The 16,458-nt window shown below is 34.5% G+C and overlaps 4 protein-coding genes across 10 annotated transcripts; 2 read left to right on the top strand and 2 right to left on the bottom strand.

The window, feature by feature from the left end:
* Positions 1-135: 135 nt before the first annotated feature.
* ttv (exostosin glycosyltransferase 1 ttv) lies at positions 136-12,355 on the bottom strand. 6 transcript variants are annotated; one of them, XM_013321020.1, is made up of 17 exons: positions 11,015-12,353; positions 10,640-10,841; positions 10,403-10,522; positions 9,824-10,141; positions 9,596-9,717; positions 9,217-9,397; positions 8,573-8,817; positions 4,705-5,751; positions 3,923-4,028; positions 3,434-3,833; positions 3,303-3,365; positions 1,639-1,747; positions 1,341-1,442; positions 1,061-1,186; positions 688-759; positions 301-438; positions 164-232 (listed from the first exon to the last, which is right to left on the bottom strand). In XM_013321020.1, the coding sequence occupies exons 1-8, from the start codon at positions 11,902-11,904 to the stop codon at positions 5,568-5,570; spliced, it is 2,262 nt and encodes a 753-aa protein (XP_013176474.1). In that variant the 5' UTR covers positions 11,905-12,353; the 3' UTR covers positions 164-232; positions 301-438; positions 688-759; positions 1,061-1,186; positions 1,341-1,442; positions 1,639-1,747; positions 3,303-3,365; positions 3,434-3,833; positions 3,923-4,028; positions 4,705-5,567. The 6 variants fall into 6 exon arrangements, with proteins under 6 accessions (XP_013176473.1, XP_013176474.1, XP_013176478.1 ...); XM_013321019.1 differs by having other exon boundaries at positions 136-232; positions 3,291-3,365; positions 3,434-4,028; XM_013321024.1 differs by having other exon boundaries at positions 3,434-4,028; positions 4,705-5,748; positions 11,015-12,355.
* Positions 6,834-8,557, top strand: LOC106124399 (uncharacterized). Its single transcript, XM_013321026.1, has 2 exons — positions 6,834-6,924; positions 7,251-8,557. The coding sequence occupies exons 1-2, from the start codon at positions 6,913-6,915 to the stop codon at positions 7,887-7,889; spliced, it is 651 nt and encodes a 216-aa protein (XP_013176480.1). The 5' UTR covers positions 6,834-6,912; the 3' UTR covers positions 7,890-8,557.
* An 83-nt stretch (positions 12,356-12,438) lies between the features above and the next one.
* On the top strand, positions 12,439-14,281 carry LOC106124398 (uncharacterized). The gene is made up of 6 exons (XM_013321025.1): positions 12,439-12,659; positions 12,777-12,919; positions 12,992-13,158; positions 13,336-13,473; positions 13,684-13,806; positions 14,071-14,281. Exons 1-6 carry the CDS (start codon positions 12,650-12,652, stop codon positions 14,276-14,278), a joined length of 789 nt encoding a protein of 262 aa, XP_013176479.1. The 5' UTR covers positions 12,439-12,649; the 3' UTR covers positions 14,279-14,281.
* Positions 14,282-14,914: 633 nt separating this feature from the next.
* On the bottom strand, positions 14,915-16,361 carry LOC106124400 (FUN14 domain-containing protein 1A). Of its 2 annotated transcripts, XM_013321028.1 has the most exons (4): positions 16,002-16,361; positions 15,730-15,925; positions 15,476-15,583; positions 14,915-15,269 (listed from the first exon to the last, which is right to left on the bottom strand). In XM_013321028.1, exons 1-3 carry the CDS (start codon positions 16,142-16,144, stop codon positions 15,503-15,505), a joined length of 420 nt encoding a protein of 139 aa, XP_013176482.1. In that variant the 5' UTR covers positions 16,145-16,361; the 3' UTR covers positions 14,915-15,269; positions 15,476-15,502. The 2 variants fall into 2 exon arrangements, with proteins under 2 accessions (XP_013176482.1, XP_013176481.1); XM_013321027.1 differs by lacking the exon at positions 15,476-15,583 and having other exon boundaries at positions 16,002-16,360.
* Positions 16,362-16,458: the final 97 nt, after the last annotated feature.

Genomic DNA, 16,458 nt, shown 5'->3' with positions numbered 1-16,458 from the left:
TTGTTAGAACTTCTAATATTTTTATTAGCTGTTTTTACTAAAAATAAATAAAAAAAGTAACAAAAATCAAACATCTAAAACTGTACACTGTGTATTTTTAATATCTATGTCTAGCTATGATTTTATACATATAGGAAAAAAAATGATTTTTACGTCGTTGTTATCTTCTATTTCTTGGTTTTTTTCCAGAGAATATTTCATTTTTGTACTCCACGAGATTTGCCCATGAATCCTGAAATATTTGTTAATTAAAATATTACATTTATATCATCATCATGCAATGGCAAGTAGCATGCTTACCTTTCTCGCTTCACGCCATTCAAGATTTCGAAGTCGTGCTAATCCTTTAAAATTTCTGTCAAGTATTTTCAAAAATTCTGCTCTTGTTATTTTTCCCGCTTCTGCAGTTCCATTGTTAGCATTGGGCTTTGATTTATCCTGGAAATAAATTAGTAACAACATAATTCCGAATAAAGTTAATTTCCTTTCAAGAAATTCGAGATGCCGGGGTGTCCGTGTCAGTCTGAACTTACAGTCTAGACTTAGTTAAAAAAGCGGTGACGAACGTCCAATGAAGGTTTTTAGTTTATTTTAATTTAAGAACGCATTAACATAACATGGTCAAGATGATCATCCTTGCCCCATCATATTGTCTATTTTAAATTCAGCTGTCTTGTAGGTACTTACATCATTATCAGCAAATTGGTTGTTGACTAATCCCGAAATTTGACTGTACGCACTTTTAGTATCATTGATTTGCTGAAACATTAAATGTAATATTAATTAATATAATTTTTAGCAATTGAGACCTCGGAAACAGCAGCTGCAGCCACCTACCACTGAGCATTACCACGACCTCAGTAAAGAATAATAAAGGTAGGCCGATGATAAAAAAAATTCAGGCTCAAATGCTTTTAGGAGATGCCTAAGAGAAGTAGCCACCGAATACCAGATGAACCAGCTTACTGCGAGTGCGAACTTCTTACAAAAGTACTGAAAATTTAGTTTAAAAATTTTCAAAAAATATTTACTATTACTTAGCATGTGGCTTTTAACTCACCTCCAAAATAAGATTGAATATTGTACCAAAAAATCCTCGTTGTGGAGTGGTTGCTACATTTTTTCCAGCCTTCAATGTAACATATCTTAAGGCACGATCTTTGCTTATGGACCCATCGGCTGTTGGCTAAAAAACACAGTTAAGTGTGTTTTAGTTTTAGAGTCAGTAGTATCAAGTAATTTAACAGTATTACACAATTTGTATAATGATTATGTGTAGTAGGAAGTCATTTGTAGTGCGTTGCGCTTACGTGTGCATTATGTACCAAAGATCTACTAACTGGTTGCGCGGCGGCCGGGAGTGCTGCCACAGCGATCACAATGGCGCCAACGACAAATATATATAACTTTTGCGACATAATTTTACTCACATCGATCTTTTCCTGAATCATAAAGTAAATCATCAAAAACTACGACAAAAACATATTATGTATACATAATATGTAATATATTATTATAAACCTTGGTTTAAAACAGCTATCGTTGACAGATATTTGGAAAACCTCTGTCTAGATTTCATTAATAAAATTTTTCAAATGTATAAAACTTCTATCCTTTAGTTAAATATTATCTACTCACAGTTTACTCCAAGTTTACCAGAGGTGACGGAAATATCTTATTCGTTATTTTTTTAAATAATGAATAAAAGTAAACTTTTAAAAACAGTGGTCAGATTCTAATTTTTATCCTGCAATTTAAAACATAAATAAGACATTATTATTATGACTTAAAGGAGGATAGCAAGGGATACCTTATTATTATGAATACGCACAATAAATGAAATATTATATATATGCAGTTTTGTGAGAAGCAGCGGAGATTTTGCAACACATACCGGCTTAATAATTTATGAATAAAGAAACATCTACGCTGGATGTTTTAAAATATTTATAAAAAAGCGGTCGCCCGGGACTCGTCAATACAGAAATAAAAAAAAAAACGCAAAGTTACTCCCGCACGCATCAACCTTTCAGTAACAGTTCCGTCAAAATCGGTACAGGCGATTCGGAGATTACCCGGAACAAACACGGACGGAATTTTCGGACAGACAGACAGCAATAATTGAAAATGGGATTTTCGTCTTGAGCTACAAATACTTCGTGTTTGTGATATAATTCTTTTTACGATATTACCAACGGACACACCAATTTATTAATTGTACAGATCAATGGCTGGTTGATATAATGCCTAAAAAGTAAAATATGTCTATTGTTTTTGTACGCGTTTTCGAAACGTTAAGCTACGTTGTTATATTAAAGTTGATTTTGTAATATTTCATCATAGTAACAAACAATATTCAAAACGCCAAGCTGCCTGGCACATGTTTACGAGTAATACTTCCTATTGCGACAAGATCTTGCAACAGCTTTAGCAGAGGTCGTAAATGGAAAGGGGCCTGAATATTGTTGTTTTATACTATCCAAGACATCTCACAGTAAAATTGAGATAAAATATAAATAATGAAATTTGATTCAATTTTCTGTAGCTAAGCACATAACTTTGTAATTTATAACACTTCTTTATAACGAATGAGTAACAAACGTAAGCTTTCATTACTAAAGTGTACTTAAACTTTTACACTTTACTGTTTATTTACCACATACTCTACTATTTATTTATATAGTATATACTCATGTGTAACAGGTGTTGTTCTTATCTCTGCGTCACTGGGATTAATTAAAAAAATCATGCATTTGTGACTTTTTGAAACCATCACGTTAATTTTGTCAGATAGTAATCGAAACCAAACCTACGCGTACTTTACTGACACATAAACATTTTTAAAAATTGATTTTTCGTTATAACCAACTTAATAATTGTTCAGATTTATTATAAATGTGAAGAATATTACGTATTATTTATGAGTACGGAGCACTTATTCCCTTTCCATCCACCTTAGCATTCACATTTAGTCAGCAAAGTATTGATAAGGATAACCGTCAGAATAGATTCACGATAAAAAAGAGTTTAAGGTCATCCACCCTTCACTGAACACTACATGTGTCACAAAATACGTCTCCGTAGATGCATTCTCTAAATGTTTAAATTGTTAGTAAAAATAATAAACAAGATATTTATGAAAAAAATGAAATGAGTAATATTTTTTTTTAAATCAAGTCATTTAACAAATCCAATTAAAGGAATTATCAAGTCTAATATGGTTAATATGATTAATATACATAAATAATTGGGATGATAATTAATATTTGATACCATAAAAAAATTAAAACCTTATCACGTACTCTTGTTTTCTTAGCAGGAAGTTACACTTTTTGCAGCCTTTTTATTCAAGTTATTCTAAGCACCTAAAATAAAATTACACAATCATTTATTTAGACACAAGACACATTGCTTAAGTGAAAAATTTATTAACCTTGCGCGATGGGACCGAAACAATACATTCTTATGAATATTCAACATACTCAGCAGAGTACAGTCACAGTGAGACTCCACTTTATTTTTTATACAAAATACATTTCAGTTATTTTGAATATGCCAGATACGCACTGATCGATGTTTTAAGTCACAGAGTAGTTAAAGCCGGCGTGGTGCACTGCAAGCAATAGGTTTGACTGCACCGATAACACTGCGAGCTGCTAGTGCGAAGCGTGCTTGCCGCTGCGGCGCCCGGCGGCCCACCGCCACCGCGACCATTAGGGCCAAGGCCGACCAGCTGATTGCGAAGTTTTCGTTATGTCAGCTTGCGTTCTACTTATGCAACATTTACCAATCCGATGCAGTTAGATGACCCCTTCTGGTATGCCAAAGTGTTCCTATTAATTTAATACCGATTTATTTTAGAACATGTTTAATAACCGATAAGTAAGGAGGTGAATGCACTTTTATACGCGTTTGTACGTACTTTTGCTTTTTACTAAGTGGTTTTTACTAAGACCTACGTCGTCCAAGTAATTAGTTAAACACAAACACCAAATGAAGTGTTTAATTTCTTTCTTAGTTCCTGGAAACTAAAATTAAGCTTAATGTAAATTATATATTATAATTTAATTGGTGATTACGATTATGATATATTTTAATTTGTTTATAATGATGATTCGATGGTTACGTATTTAAAAATCGAAATAAAAATGCTGCTACAATGTTTAATTCCAGAAAATAGAAAACAGAAAATAAAAATGATCCAGTAAAATCTTATTGAACTTCCCACGTAAATTATAAAAAAGGTTAAATAAAATTCGTAGAACTTGATTAATATTTCTTGTAACTATTCTGACTAAAGCTGCTGGGATACAATTCAATAGTCGAATGGCGGGATTCAAACCCACGAATACAAGACTAGATGTCCGTGTCCTTAACCATTAGGTTATTGCAATAAGTACAAGACATGTTGTGACCATTAAACGCTTAAGACAAACATGGCCGTCAATATTTGTAACCACGAGGTCAGTTTCTAGGCCAACATAATCGTATCCGTATATGTATTATTTGCAAAACATCCACGCATTCTCATTACATAATTAATTGCAAGAAGCTTATGAGAGTTCGTGAAAATCTATAAAATCTAATTACCATTAGAAAATAAAAATATAACTACAGATAAATAATCCTTCATACAATTAAATTCTCTTTAATATTTTCAGAATAATACACAATTGGAATCAGATCGTCAAATTAATGACTTACTGACGTACTCAGAAGTCTGGGTCTAGCGAGTCCGGTCTCTTAAACGAGGTTTAGGCTAAGTGCCATCGGCGCTCAGCCACCACAAGCGCGGTGAAGCTGTAAATGCCTCCTCAAGGCAAACAATGGCAACCATTAAAAAAAAAAGCGAGTCCGGTAGTTTTTTTTAAATAAAACCAGAGGACAAACGCGGAGCGATAAATCTAAAGTGATCACTACCGCTAATGGACATCTGCACCACAAGAGAATCTGCAGATATGTTGCCGACTATGACAAAAAGCAACGCTCGCTTCTTAAAGGATCCTAAGTCGTACTGGCTTAGAAACTACACTGCGCTTTTAAAGAGTACCAGCCATCGAGGTGATGCAGAAGATACCTGACGGTCTGTCCTCTCTCGGGCGGTTAGATTTGATAAGATAAATCTTTACTAAGAGGATCTCAGAGCGACAGTTCCAGACTTTCGTAGGAATTGACAAGAAAGTAGAATGTTTCTCGAACAAGGGTAGCAATAAGACTTGACAGTACTGTTGAGGATGGGTGAGGATGTAAAAAGTATTATTTTAACAACAATTGTGTAAACAATATATTTCGTACTACTACAATAATGGTGCAGATTTTTAAGTAAATAACCGCTATAACTGTAGTTTGATCTATGTCACTTAAATATTCTACATAAATGTTATGTCAGATTGTAAAAAGATAAATGTAATTAACTTTAATTATTATGAATAAAGTTAATCACAGTTTTCTCTCATTTATATCCATCGATTGATGTGACATTTCATTTTTCAACTATTCATATATACTAGAATATTTATGAACAGAAACCCATCTAAGATGTTGACTAAAAACACAAAGATCTACGTCTAGTAGGTGACTAGCTCCATCTTCCTGTATTTCTTCCTGAGCGTGGAGACGGGATCCTTGAACAGTATGGGGTCGAGACGCAGCACGGAGCGCAGCAGCGGCATGTAACCCCACGCCGTCGCGAACGTGTTCAGACAGGACTGCCGCTGCACGAAGTGCTCCGGGTCGCTCCACGATGACCTGCTATACATTCTGTTCTCAATATATCTGTTGTAGATTAAAACCTATTTTGTACAAATGTGTCAAAAAGAAGTGACGTTTGTTTTAGAATTTAAGAAAAATAAGAACATGTGTCCGAACATGAATAAAGAACCTGGAAATGTGAGGAAATAATAGTTTTATTGCAAAGATCCCTCACATATATAAGTGGCGACCGTGACTAAAAAAAAATCATGTAAAATTGATTTGGATTAATATAGATAGCACGAAGAATACGAATAAAAATGGACCTTAAAAAATTAACCCGAGAAAGGTGCCAATTCAGACGTATTTTTAACAGACACGCGGCGAAGGAAAAATTTACAGACGCCGATATTGAATTTTTAGAAACGAAATTCAAAGCTATAATAAGTTTAGATCAAAGAATACAAGAAATTTTGTTAGAAGACGTCAACTACGACGAAGAAACAATAACTAACGAATTTAACGACTGTCAAGAAATAGAGAAAAGATGGCTGGAGATAAAATGTAATGGAGCAGGCTCAAGCAAACAGGGATGTACTCAGATACCGTTGAACCTACCTAAAATAGAAATGCGAAAATTTGATGATAACCCGAAGTCGTGGATCGCATTCTGGACGCAGTATGAAAAAATTCATTTGGACGAAAAAATCCAAAGCGAAGATAAATTTACTTATTTATTAAATTGCATGGCTCCACATTCGAAGGCAAGAGCATTAGTGGAAAGTTATCCGCCTACAAAGGAGAACTATGAGAAGGTAGTAGACACATTGAAGAAACGCTTCGCCAAGGATGAAATTTTGATTGAAATTTATGTCCGAGAAATTTTAGATGTTGTTCTAACAAAAAATAACTTAGATATAATTTACATTTTTGATAAAATTTCTGTTAATTTACAAATTTTGGAATCTTTAGGAATAGTTAGAGAAAAGTACGAATGCATCTTATTACCATTAATAGAGTCATCATTACCAGATGACATTTTATTACAATGGACTAAAATACCAAGCCAGAAAGGGTCGAAACTTAAACAGTTGATGGAATTCTTAGAAAATGAAGTTGAGGCACAGGCCAGATGTAATCTTGCCAAGTCTTCTTTTTGTAACACGTTTCAAAAGCAGGTGATTCCGACGACGGCGTGTTTCGTGACGAAGCAGGACCAGAATGATAAAGAAGGTAAGGTGATAGTCTGTTTTTTCTGCGACAAAAGTCATAACACAATAGAGTGCAGCAAAGCAGATAAGCTGTCACTGGAAGAAAAGAAAAATGCATTAAGGAAAAAAGGTGGGTGTTACATATGTTTAAAGAAAGGACATCTCGCCAAGTATTGTAAAGCATTTATTAGATGTATGTATTGTACCAAGAGGCATGTTATTATCTTATGTCCAAAGCTCCACGCACAACCGAAGATCTGTGAGCAGAACACAACAGAAAAACATTGTGAAAACAATAAGGAAGTAAACAATAGTTTCATAAGTAATGACATAACTACCTTGTTACAGACGCTAGTAGTCAAAGTTTCTAATGGTAAACAAGAGAAGAAAATAAGAATACTTCTAGATTCTGGTTCACAGAGGACATATATAAAGAGGGAGCTGGCAGAAGATCTTGGACTTCAGGTAACAGGCAACGAGAACCTCAGCCACTCGCTATTTAGCGGTGTGAAGAAACCAGCAAAAATACATAAAGTCTTCAAGTTTAGAGTAAGTAGTTTAGATGATAAGTTTCATACTACTATGACAGCATTAGAACAAGATGTGCTTTGCGGAAGTTTACCCAAAGTGCAAGACCCAAAGCTGATAGAAAACTTGAGGAGGCATCAGATCTGGTTAACTGACGCAGCGGAAAGTATCAAAGATATTAGTATATTAATTGGATCGGATCAATTAGGTTACATTATTAAAGAAAACTTCATTCGGTTAGATGACAATTTAGTAGCAATACCAACAAAACTGGGGTGGACACTACAAGGCCCAGTTCAAGGAAGTAAATTGGAAAGAGTTAGAAGAAGAAACAAGCTCTTACAATATCCAACGGAAGTTTTCAGCTCCAGCAGCTCCCTGGTGGGGAGGGTGGTGGGAGCGAATGATAAGGTTAGTGAAAGACATGCTCAGAAGGATATTGGGCAGAACATCGGTTAATTGGATTGAGCTATCTACGATATTGTGCGACTGTGAGGCAGTCATAAACAGTCGACCGCTTACTTATGTGGAAATGGGAGACGTTAGACCGTTAACGCCAATGATGTTCCTGCATGGATTACCGTCTAACGATACACCGGACTTAGATCAAGTTGATCATAATAATTTGAACATTAGATACAAGTATCTACAACAATTAAGAGAAGATTTTAGAAAGAGATTTAAGACTGAGTATTTATCACTATTGATTAGTAAAGGAAAACATGAATAAAGAACCTGGAAATGTGAGGAAATAATAGTTTTATTGCAAAGATCCCTCACATATATCACTTGCCGCACTCACACCTTCACAGCACCCCAAAGTGCACAGTAGGAGAAATCTAAGCTAAGCATAATCCTTAGTAACCATTTAAGGACTCTTAATTGCGGCAGAAAGTGAAATATTGCGATAAAATATTTACTAATTGACTAATTGCTTAGTTAAGTAAACTATAAGCGATTTATTCGTTCACTTTTATTTCATACACTGTATTTTAGATTAACATGTATGATTTATTATCGTCATAAGTATGTATGTGTACATCATGTTCAGTCACATTTTTATTTAGCGGCTCACTGTTGTATGTATGTAGACCCACTTGAGTTGTATTAAACTTTATAAATGTTTGTATGTGTATATGAACCTGTATCTGTGGTGCGGAGGCTTGTAACGTCGTCGCTGCGCCAGCTTGAGCGGCGGGCGGCGCGTGAGGTGCGCGACGAGGCAGTTGAGCAGGATGTCCTCGCAGTTGCGCGCGCGCCGCACGGCCAGGCGCAGCGCGGGCGCGCCGGCACCGTACAGCGCGAGCGCCGCGCGGTGCACCAGCGCTGCGCCCGGCAGCACCATGGAATACGCACCGCCCCATCTACTGCTATAGCCCCATGCACCCTAACATTGTGAAACAAAATAATTTTATAATATTTTGTTTAATATTTAACATGGTGTTCCGCCGCTTCGTATTGATATAATAACAAATTGACCCCCCAATCCTTTTCTTATTGGAAATGGCTGGAAAGGTGAGAATGACGACGCGGGATCTATCTGTACAATGAATGATATTTTAGTGTTTGTATGTTATATCGAAAAAAAGAATTACATTTCGCCGACATAATGTATTTTCGTTGCCTATGGCGAGTCTAATTTTTTAAATTTTCATATGTCTGTCTGCAAGTCCGCGTTTGTTCCGAGTAATATCCGAAACGGCTGGAAGGCTTAGATGGGATTATTACTCGAAGAAAGGCTACTTTTTAAGGTCCCTCGCTGCTCATAAAACAGTAAATAGGTTACCTTGGCCTCATCCCAGTAATGACTTCTAGCTGGGTAGCCCACTATGCGCTCTGGGAAGTGCTGCCACACGCGGAAGGCGAAGTCTAACTCCTCAGCCAACAGCGGCGCGTCTCCGTCTAATGAGAAGACCGCTGCCGTGGGGACGGCCCACAACGGCTGCCATCTCGCCGATACACCTTCACTGAAACATTCATATTTATTTATTCCTCGAAATAAAATTAACAATTAAATTAGCCTATGAAAAAAAGCCATCTTATACAAATGATATCTATATATTAAAGGCATTTATTGAAATCAGTTTAAGAGTGCCAATGGTCGAATTCAACAATAAGAACATTTTTAGTGGAATGTGTCATTAAATTACAAAGTTTCAATTTACCCGGGGTAATGAGTGGTGGCATCGATAACGACCACCGGTAGCGGCTCACGTTCATCGCCCGCCATGCGCGCTAGCGACTTGAGAGTCGGGGCCGCGCGTTCACTGTCCCACACCAACACTACCTGTTCATTGATTGAAAGGAAACTTAATTTGTATCATCGTCAGATAATACTTTTACTCACATAGTCTCTTAAATCTTTCACATCGTTCGAATTATCCTTAAATTACCTTTTCGCAGTATTCACTGCTAGCTATGTTAGCGAGTAGTTTATGCAACGCGGGTGATGTTGTTTGGACATACAACAGGGCAGTATAAGTGTTTCCAGGCGTTGGGGGCGGTGACGTGGATGGTACGGACGGTACAGGCAGGGGGATGGGCGGAGGCGCGGGCGCGGGGGGAGCCACGGGCACTGCTACTGCTATAGGATAATGTGCCCGGGAATCCCCGTACGTGGCCAGAATGCCCAGAGCGCCAGGTGACGCATTCCAAATAAGTGCCTCGCGTTGTCTCGAAGATCGATGCGCTAAAATCCGCTCAAATAACAGCTGTAGCAAGAAAGAAAATTATTTGTATTATCATTTTTTAAATAATTTCCATTAAAAAATATATATTCTTGTTACACTGAGCGCGTAGCCTTGTATGTGCCTCGGAATTTTGCAGAGCAACACAGATCCGGTCTTCACTTAGTCGAGCCGCCGCTCAAGTCGCGAATTGCCCTCCGTGCATCACCGCACATTGCCGAGGTTATTCACTAAGTCAGGACACAATAGACTATTAATAGATACAAAGATATAAGAACAAGTTACCTCTACGGTTGTAAAAACTATTTTCTCAATAGAAGAAAAGTACTGTTGCCATAATAATTGCGTTTGCTGTCGCAAAGCAAGTATACGTTCAGGAGGAACTGAACGCACAAGCTCTGGCACCTGAAATGAACAATTTAATTGTATATTAGTTGGAGTAATGTAATGTAATAATAAAATAAAATAAATAATTCCCTTCACAATATTTTAGCTATATCTTGCAATTTAAGAAGTCCTGACCTGTAGCAAAAGACGCTCATCAGCCCATATTACAGCGCGTCGCCAATCAATACGTTCATCAAATGGTAACCTCCAACCATTACTTAATAATACAGGAACACAGCCAGCGGCCAGCGCCTCTAAGAATCGGTAAGACCCGAGGCGCCGCCCCCTCGCAACTAAGCAGAATGTTGAATTTGCTAACAACTGCTCATAATCAAATCTGAAAAAAAAAATGTTTATACTGCTAAATAGCAAATAGACAAAACTGTTATTAGTTTCAGAATTTTTATTGATATTCTGCACCCTCTTGATCAGAGAAATGGTAATAATAATATATATAAATGTAAACTATTATTGATTCATCTGTCACGTTTATACTTGATTAATCCTTACTTGTCATATTCTCTGTTGTCTTCATCACACCTCTCATCCCTCAGGTCTTTCCAGGACTTTCCATGTCGACATGTTGTTACCAATATAAGGTTGTTACCATCATGTAGATGCCATAATGAGTTCCTTGTCTCACTTCCAATACCATGCACATATCGTTTTCCTTTAAATGCTAGCAAATGTCTCTTTGGTGCTGGAAAGGGATTAGCAGTTGCAGCAGGTGCAGCACCACCTCTCTCGGGGTGCTCTTTATGAAACAAAGGCAAAGATATGTCAAAGCCATCACGAAAAATAGTTTCTGAGGCACTTGCTCTTGCCAAAATTGCTTCACCTGGGTCAAAACCTAATGCATTCTCAGCATAATCAGGCCAGGTGCCAGCGTATAAGTTGAATATAATATGATTACGACCATTCTTCCAATGAGGCAACCTTGATAACCTTTGAGCTACATCAGGTATATGTTCCGGTGACAAAGGATCAGCATCCAAAGTATCCACGGCTGGTAAAAACAAACATGCCTCATTTGGGTCACGTGTGGCATATCTTGATTCCCTGAGCACTGATAATACTTTGCGATATGTAGCACTGACTGGGCCATCAGTAGGATAAACATATACTTTAGGGTCATCTCCACATTTTGAAAAATCAAAGCATGTCTCCATACGACATGATTTTACTGTGGCATGAGGGCTTCTTTTTTGTCGAGAAGGGGCCTCGTATAATTCTTCGAGAGTTGCAAATGAAGGAAGTTGATCACGACGACTCTTTTGTGCAAATTCAGTTTTTAAACGAAATCCACTGAAGTAGCCATAAATAATTAAGCTACATGAAAGCAGAAGTAAAATATAACGCTTCTTAGCCTGCATATCGAATTTTACATTGATTAATCTCATTAAATCTTTTTTGTCTTAACATTTTCCCATTTTTATACAAAAACATAAGAATATTTATTGTGATGTAAATTTAATTACATTATAGATTGCATGATCATGCTCAATTACAAAATTGGAATGTTACAATTCTATGTTGTGTATTTATTTGCTGATATTATTACTATTCTTTTATGTTCATTAAATGTTTATTTATTTTTATTTTCATTAACACCTAGTATTTCCTATCAAGCTATTAAGTGACACCTGATATATGTCAATGTCATTTTTAAAAAAAATCAGCAGATTATAAAGTAGGAATAGGAAAGTTTTACTGTACGGAATATGAATAATTATTGAAACAATACAATGAACTGAAATCTGAAGTTTAAAATATAATGAAAGAGGCGAGCACTTTGAGATAATTTCAACGGCCATGGATTTACTATACTATATAACGGGTAGATGTATAGTTTTGGTTTTGAGAAATAACATTAATAGACTTATGATTTGACTGCAAGAAAGTTTGTCTTTAATGTTAGCTTTTTGCTTTTTATTTTTATTGTCAATCAGGCTGACTCAACCTGTCAAATGTCTATGTCGCCACTATATTATCAGATTCTTAAAGAAAATAAATAAAAAAGACAAGGCTGTATGGCTTAGTTCCTTTGCCTGCTCTTTTGAGTGAATAATAAAAACAACAACTTAAAGAAAATAAATAAAATGCTCGTTTATCGTCGTATTCTTTTTTCATAAATTTTATCCATTTATGTGGCTTGGTACGTTTCAGAATTTTTCTAAATTATTCCATTAAAGATTACAAATACAATTCTTATTATATCCAAGTTTACTATTTTGTGGGTTAACTTAACAGATATTTTGATTTTTTACATCAGATCTAGCTGTAAAGCTTAAAATAATTATTGGACCGAATTATAGTAAAATGGAGAATATTGAACCCATTCCTCGATCGCCATTACATTTATATATTCATTTTTATTGTAATAAACGACACTCGTTGGACAAAAATGTTAAAAAGGTATGACTTACGTACAATTTTTTAATCCATTAAAGCCTGATAAAGATGAATTTACTTAAAACGTGTTTTTAGAATCATAAACTTTTAAAAGAGGCAACCAAATCTTGGCTTTCGCTTAATGATGATGAAAAACAGGTATTCATTTCTAAACACAATGAAGTTATAGCAGATCATAAGCAAAAAATTGCAGCTTCCCTTAAAAAAGTAAAGCCTTATCTTAGAAAAAAAAATCAAAATCAGTAAGTCAACTTTTACTACCTCCTATTGTAGATAATAGTTAAATATTTGTGATTATGCAGTTTAAATAAAAATTTAAATTATATGAAACATTATCAGAGTGCAATATGCAACTTGCATCTATTGTAACTACAGTTATATATAGGGCACACTTATAATTATCATGTATTTTTTAATAGTTCCAGACCTGAAAACAGCAATAATAGTGACATTCTTGGACAAAATCGGGTTGAAATAAGTTTTAATGAAAGTGTACGGGAAAATATACCACAAAATACAAGCACAATTACTAATGTTGATAAAGATGATAACAAAATGTAAGTTAAGTAATACATTAAATTACAAAAACTTTATTTATTGTTCAGTTAATTTGTTTATTAAAAAGTAGGGCATTAAGTATGTTATTTAACTAGTTCAGTTACAGATTTGGCAAAAAAATTTTTTTTAAGTTTGTCTCAAACAATCAAAACTCTTCCATTTATAATATTATCACACCCATAATTTATTTAAAATAAATGTTATTTCAGGTCAGATATCAGTTTTTCACTAGATCAACAAGTTTCAAGTCTTATAAATGAAAAAAGTAATATAACTCAAGATCAATTTTTCATGCAAGAAAAACTACCTGAACCAATTCCACCAAGGGTAATGTATGTACTACTGTGATTATTGTCACAAATCCATTACTTGATCAGCAATAAAAAAATCCAATCTCTGTAGTACTAGGTGTATCTACTTCCCTTTAACTCAGTTCATGTAAGTTTTATTTATTTGGTTATTATCATTGAATATCTACCTCTTTGTAGAGCCATTTTAATGAAAATTTGCATTCTTTTGAACATGTTTTTGCCATGTTAGTTAAAAACAGTTTTGTATATTTTATATGATTTAATACATATTATTCTGTCATATAGGTCTGGCAAAGAACTATTTTTATTGCTGGGACCTGAAGCTGAAAATGGTACAAACTGGGAATCTTTACCAGATTACAAGAAGAGACATTACCAGAGTGCTGTTCTTACCATAAAAAGAAATTACATAAGATCTTACAGAACCTTTTTGGAAAGCTTGGAGCCTAAAGAGCTGTATAAATTTTATATCACTAATAAAGAAATGGAATGAGAACTGTTGTAAATAATTATTTCTACTATGTGTACTGCAACATTTATGGGTCATATTTTATTCATACTTCAAACATTTTATATTACAACTAAATTATTGATGTGGTAAATTCCCATCCTTGAATAGCCTCCTACCTGTCAACAATATTCCAACAGAGAATGCAAGGAGACTTAAACATAAAAATTGTCTTATAAAGTTGTTAACCTTTATCATATAAATGTAATTGTCAATTGAAAAGACTGGCATTCACTTGGAGGTCACCAGCATTTTGATAAGGTTGATTGTTGAAGAAAACAACTGTTTGCGTTACACTTATGGACAAATACATAATTGAGTTATCTTAATATTGCAAAGTAACTAAAATATAGTATTTTACATTGATTGCACAACATGAAGATTAGTAAGTAATAATCAATGACGGGTGTTTGGGGTTATAAGTTTTTTTTTAATTATAAAAATAGGCATTATTTAACACAGTCATTAACAATAAAAACTAAATTTTCATATAATTTTATTGTATACATGGTTTATTTTTATAGGTGACTTTGTGGCAGATAAACATCAAAACACTGACCACAATATTATACTAAAATTATTATGAATTATACTAAAACACATACATAATAAACAACCACAGATTATAAGTTGTATTTATTGCACAATTAGTAAGATTAACAATACTGAAAGTAACATATATTTTAAATCAATTACATTTCTTATGCATACTACATAGATCACAAATCTAATTATAAAGTTAAACAGATCTACTGTAAGGATAAATTGTTTAATGAGTGTACTAAATGAATATTTATTTTCCACAAAGAAGGCCAATGGCCATGCCAGCAACAAAGGATGTTAAAAATATGTGCGTTTCAGTTGCTTTGTAGTGTTCATCGCCAGTGAAATTGTTAAACCATTTCTTTGCCTTTTTCTCTTTTTTCTTTAACAAATCTTCAGCTTTGTCAATTTTACGATCCACAAATCTCTCTACCTGTAATAGAATTATTTAAATATTTATGTTATTGCATTGCTGCCCCATACTTAGAATATAGGTCTAATTCTTAAGACACTTTTTTTCAATTGTTGAAAACCTTTACAATTTGTTAAAAAATTATATACACTTCATATCTAAATATATTTTATGGAGAAATGCAATAAGTTTTCGACTTGACCGGCTTAATAAAATTTTAAACTCACTGTTAAATTAATTACAAATTTTAAATTTCATGATGATGCTATTCCAAAAAAGAATCCACCAGTAAAGCCAGCTGAATAATAGGAATTATCTTTGACAAATGTTATTACCTGCAACAAAAAGAACTTTTGCAAAAAATATAAATTTATGATGAAAGCCCATGCAATACCCTGAAACCAGGCTGTTTTAAAGAAATTTTATTTAAACCGGCCAAGACATATGCCAAATAAGTAAAAAAATATATCTTTTGTCTTACTTTTTCAAACCAATCTGGAGATTTTCCTGTGGCTTCTTTCTCAATTTTGTCGCTGATTTTGTCTACTTTTTTATTGATTTTATCCCAGTTGATATCAATGTAGCCTTTTTGGCTGGCGATATGCAACAATATGACACCACCACCAATTCCAACAGCAGCAAATTTACCGATTTTCATTGTTATAAAACCGGTAATCCTAAAAATACGATTTGCGGCATTAGTCACTGTATAGCGAGTAAAGGAGAAAAGGCATATAATTAAAAATCGTGTACCATCCTGACGCAGTTCCCAAAATAAGTTGTTTTGTTGCAGAAGTTTTTCCAATATCTCCTATAGCTTTTTCGATAAAATTTTTTGCGTCATCGACGATTTTCTTCGCTTCTTCAGAAGCATCTTCTGTTTTTGGTTTAGCCATCGCGAATTAACTTTTAAAAATGGGTGCAATGAGGCAACTAAGGCCTACTGTCTTATTATAGTTTAACTTCAATCAGATCCAGAATACGATCTGATTATAATGAAATAACGCAATTACATCGAATGATGCAGAACAATGCAATACAATGCAAATAAAATAGGAGATAAATTTGGTGTCTGATTCATCGTCTATGGTTTGTCATGGAGTGTATCGCAAAGAGTAAATAAAATCCATGGACAGTTAAAAATACCTACATGACAGTTGACAGATAACGACAGTAACAGTGACGACTCTGACATTTGTCTTTCCTGTCA

Source organism: Papilio xuthus, unplaced genomic scaffold, assembly GCF_000836235.2.
Source record: "Papilio xuthus unplaced genomic scaffold, Pxut_1.1 DF825946.1, whole genome shotgun sequence".
NCBI lineage: Eukaryota > Metazoa > Arthropoda > Insecta > Lepidoptera > Papilionidae > Papilio > Papilio xuthus.
The sequence above is the reverse complement of the archived record's forward strand: the minus strand, read 5'-3'. Positions and strand labels throughout refer to the sequence as shown.

What these genes read in the sequence shown, in the direction of transcription:
- ttv (XM_013321019.1), bottom strand. Translation starts at nt 11,904, where the DNA reads ATGAGATTAATCAATGTAAAATTCGATATGCAGGCTAAGAAGCGTTAT. An exon ending in GACAACAGAGAATATGACAA is followed by an intron (nt 10,842 to 11,014) that starts GTAAGGATTAAT and finishes TTTTTTTTTCAG; the next exon opens with ATTTGATTATGAGCAGTTGT. An exon ending in CCTCCGCACCACAGATACAG is followed by an intron (nt 5,752 to 8,572) that starts GTTCATATACAC and finishes CAGAATGTATAG; the next exon opens with CAGGTCATCGTGGAGCGACC.
- LOC106124400 (XM_013321027.1), bottom strand. Translation starts at nt 16,144, where the DNA reads ATGGCTAAACCAAAAACAGAAGATGCTTCTGAAGAAGCGAAGAAAATC. An exon ending in TTGGGAACTGCGTCAGGATG is followed by an intron (nt 15,926 to 16,001) that starts GTACACGATTTT and finishes TCGTATTTTTAG; the next exon opens with GATTACCGGTTTTATAACAA. An exon ending in CTCCAGATTGGTTTGAAAAA is followed by an intron (nt 15,270 to 15,729) that starts GTAAGACAAAAG and finishes ATTCTATTACAG; the next exon opens with GTAGAGAGATTTGTGGATCG.
- LOC106124398 (XM_013321025.1), top strand. An exon ending in AGAAAAAAAAATCAAAATCA is followed by an intron (nt 13,159 to 13,335) that starts GTAAGTCAACTT and finishes ATTTTTTAATAG; the next exon opens with TTCCAGACCTGAAAACAGCA. An exon ending in CCAATTCCACCAAGGGTAAT is followed by an intron (nt 13,807 to 14,070) that starts GTATGTACTACT and finishes TCTGTCATATAG; the next exon opens with GTCTGGCAAAGAACTATTTT.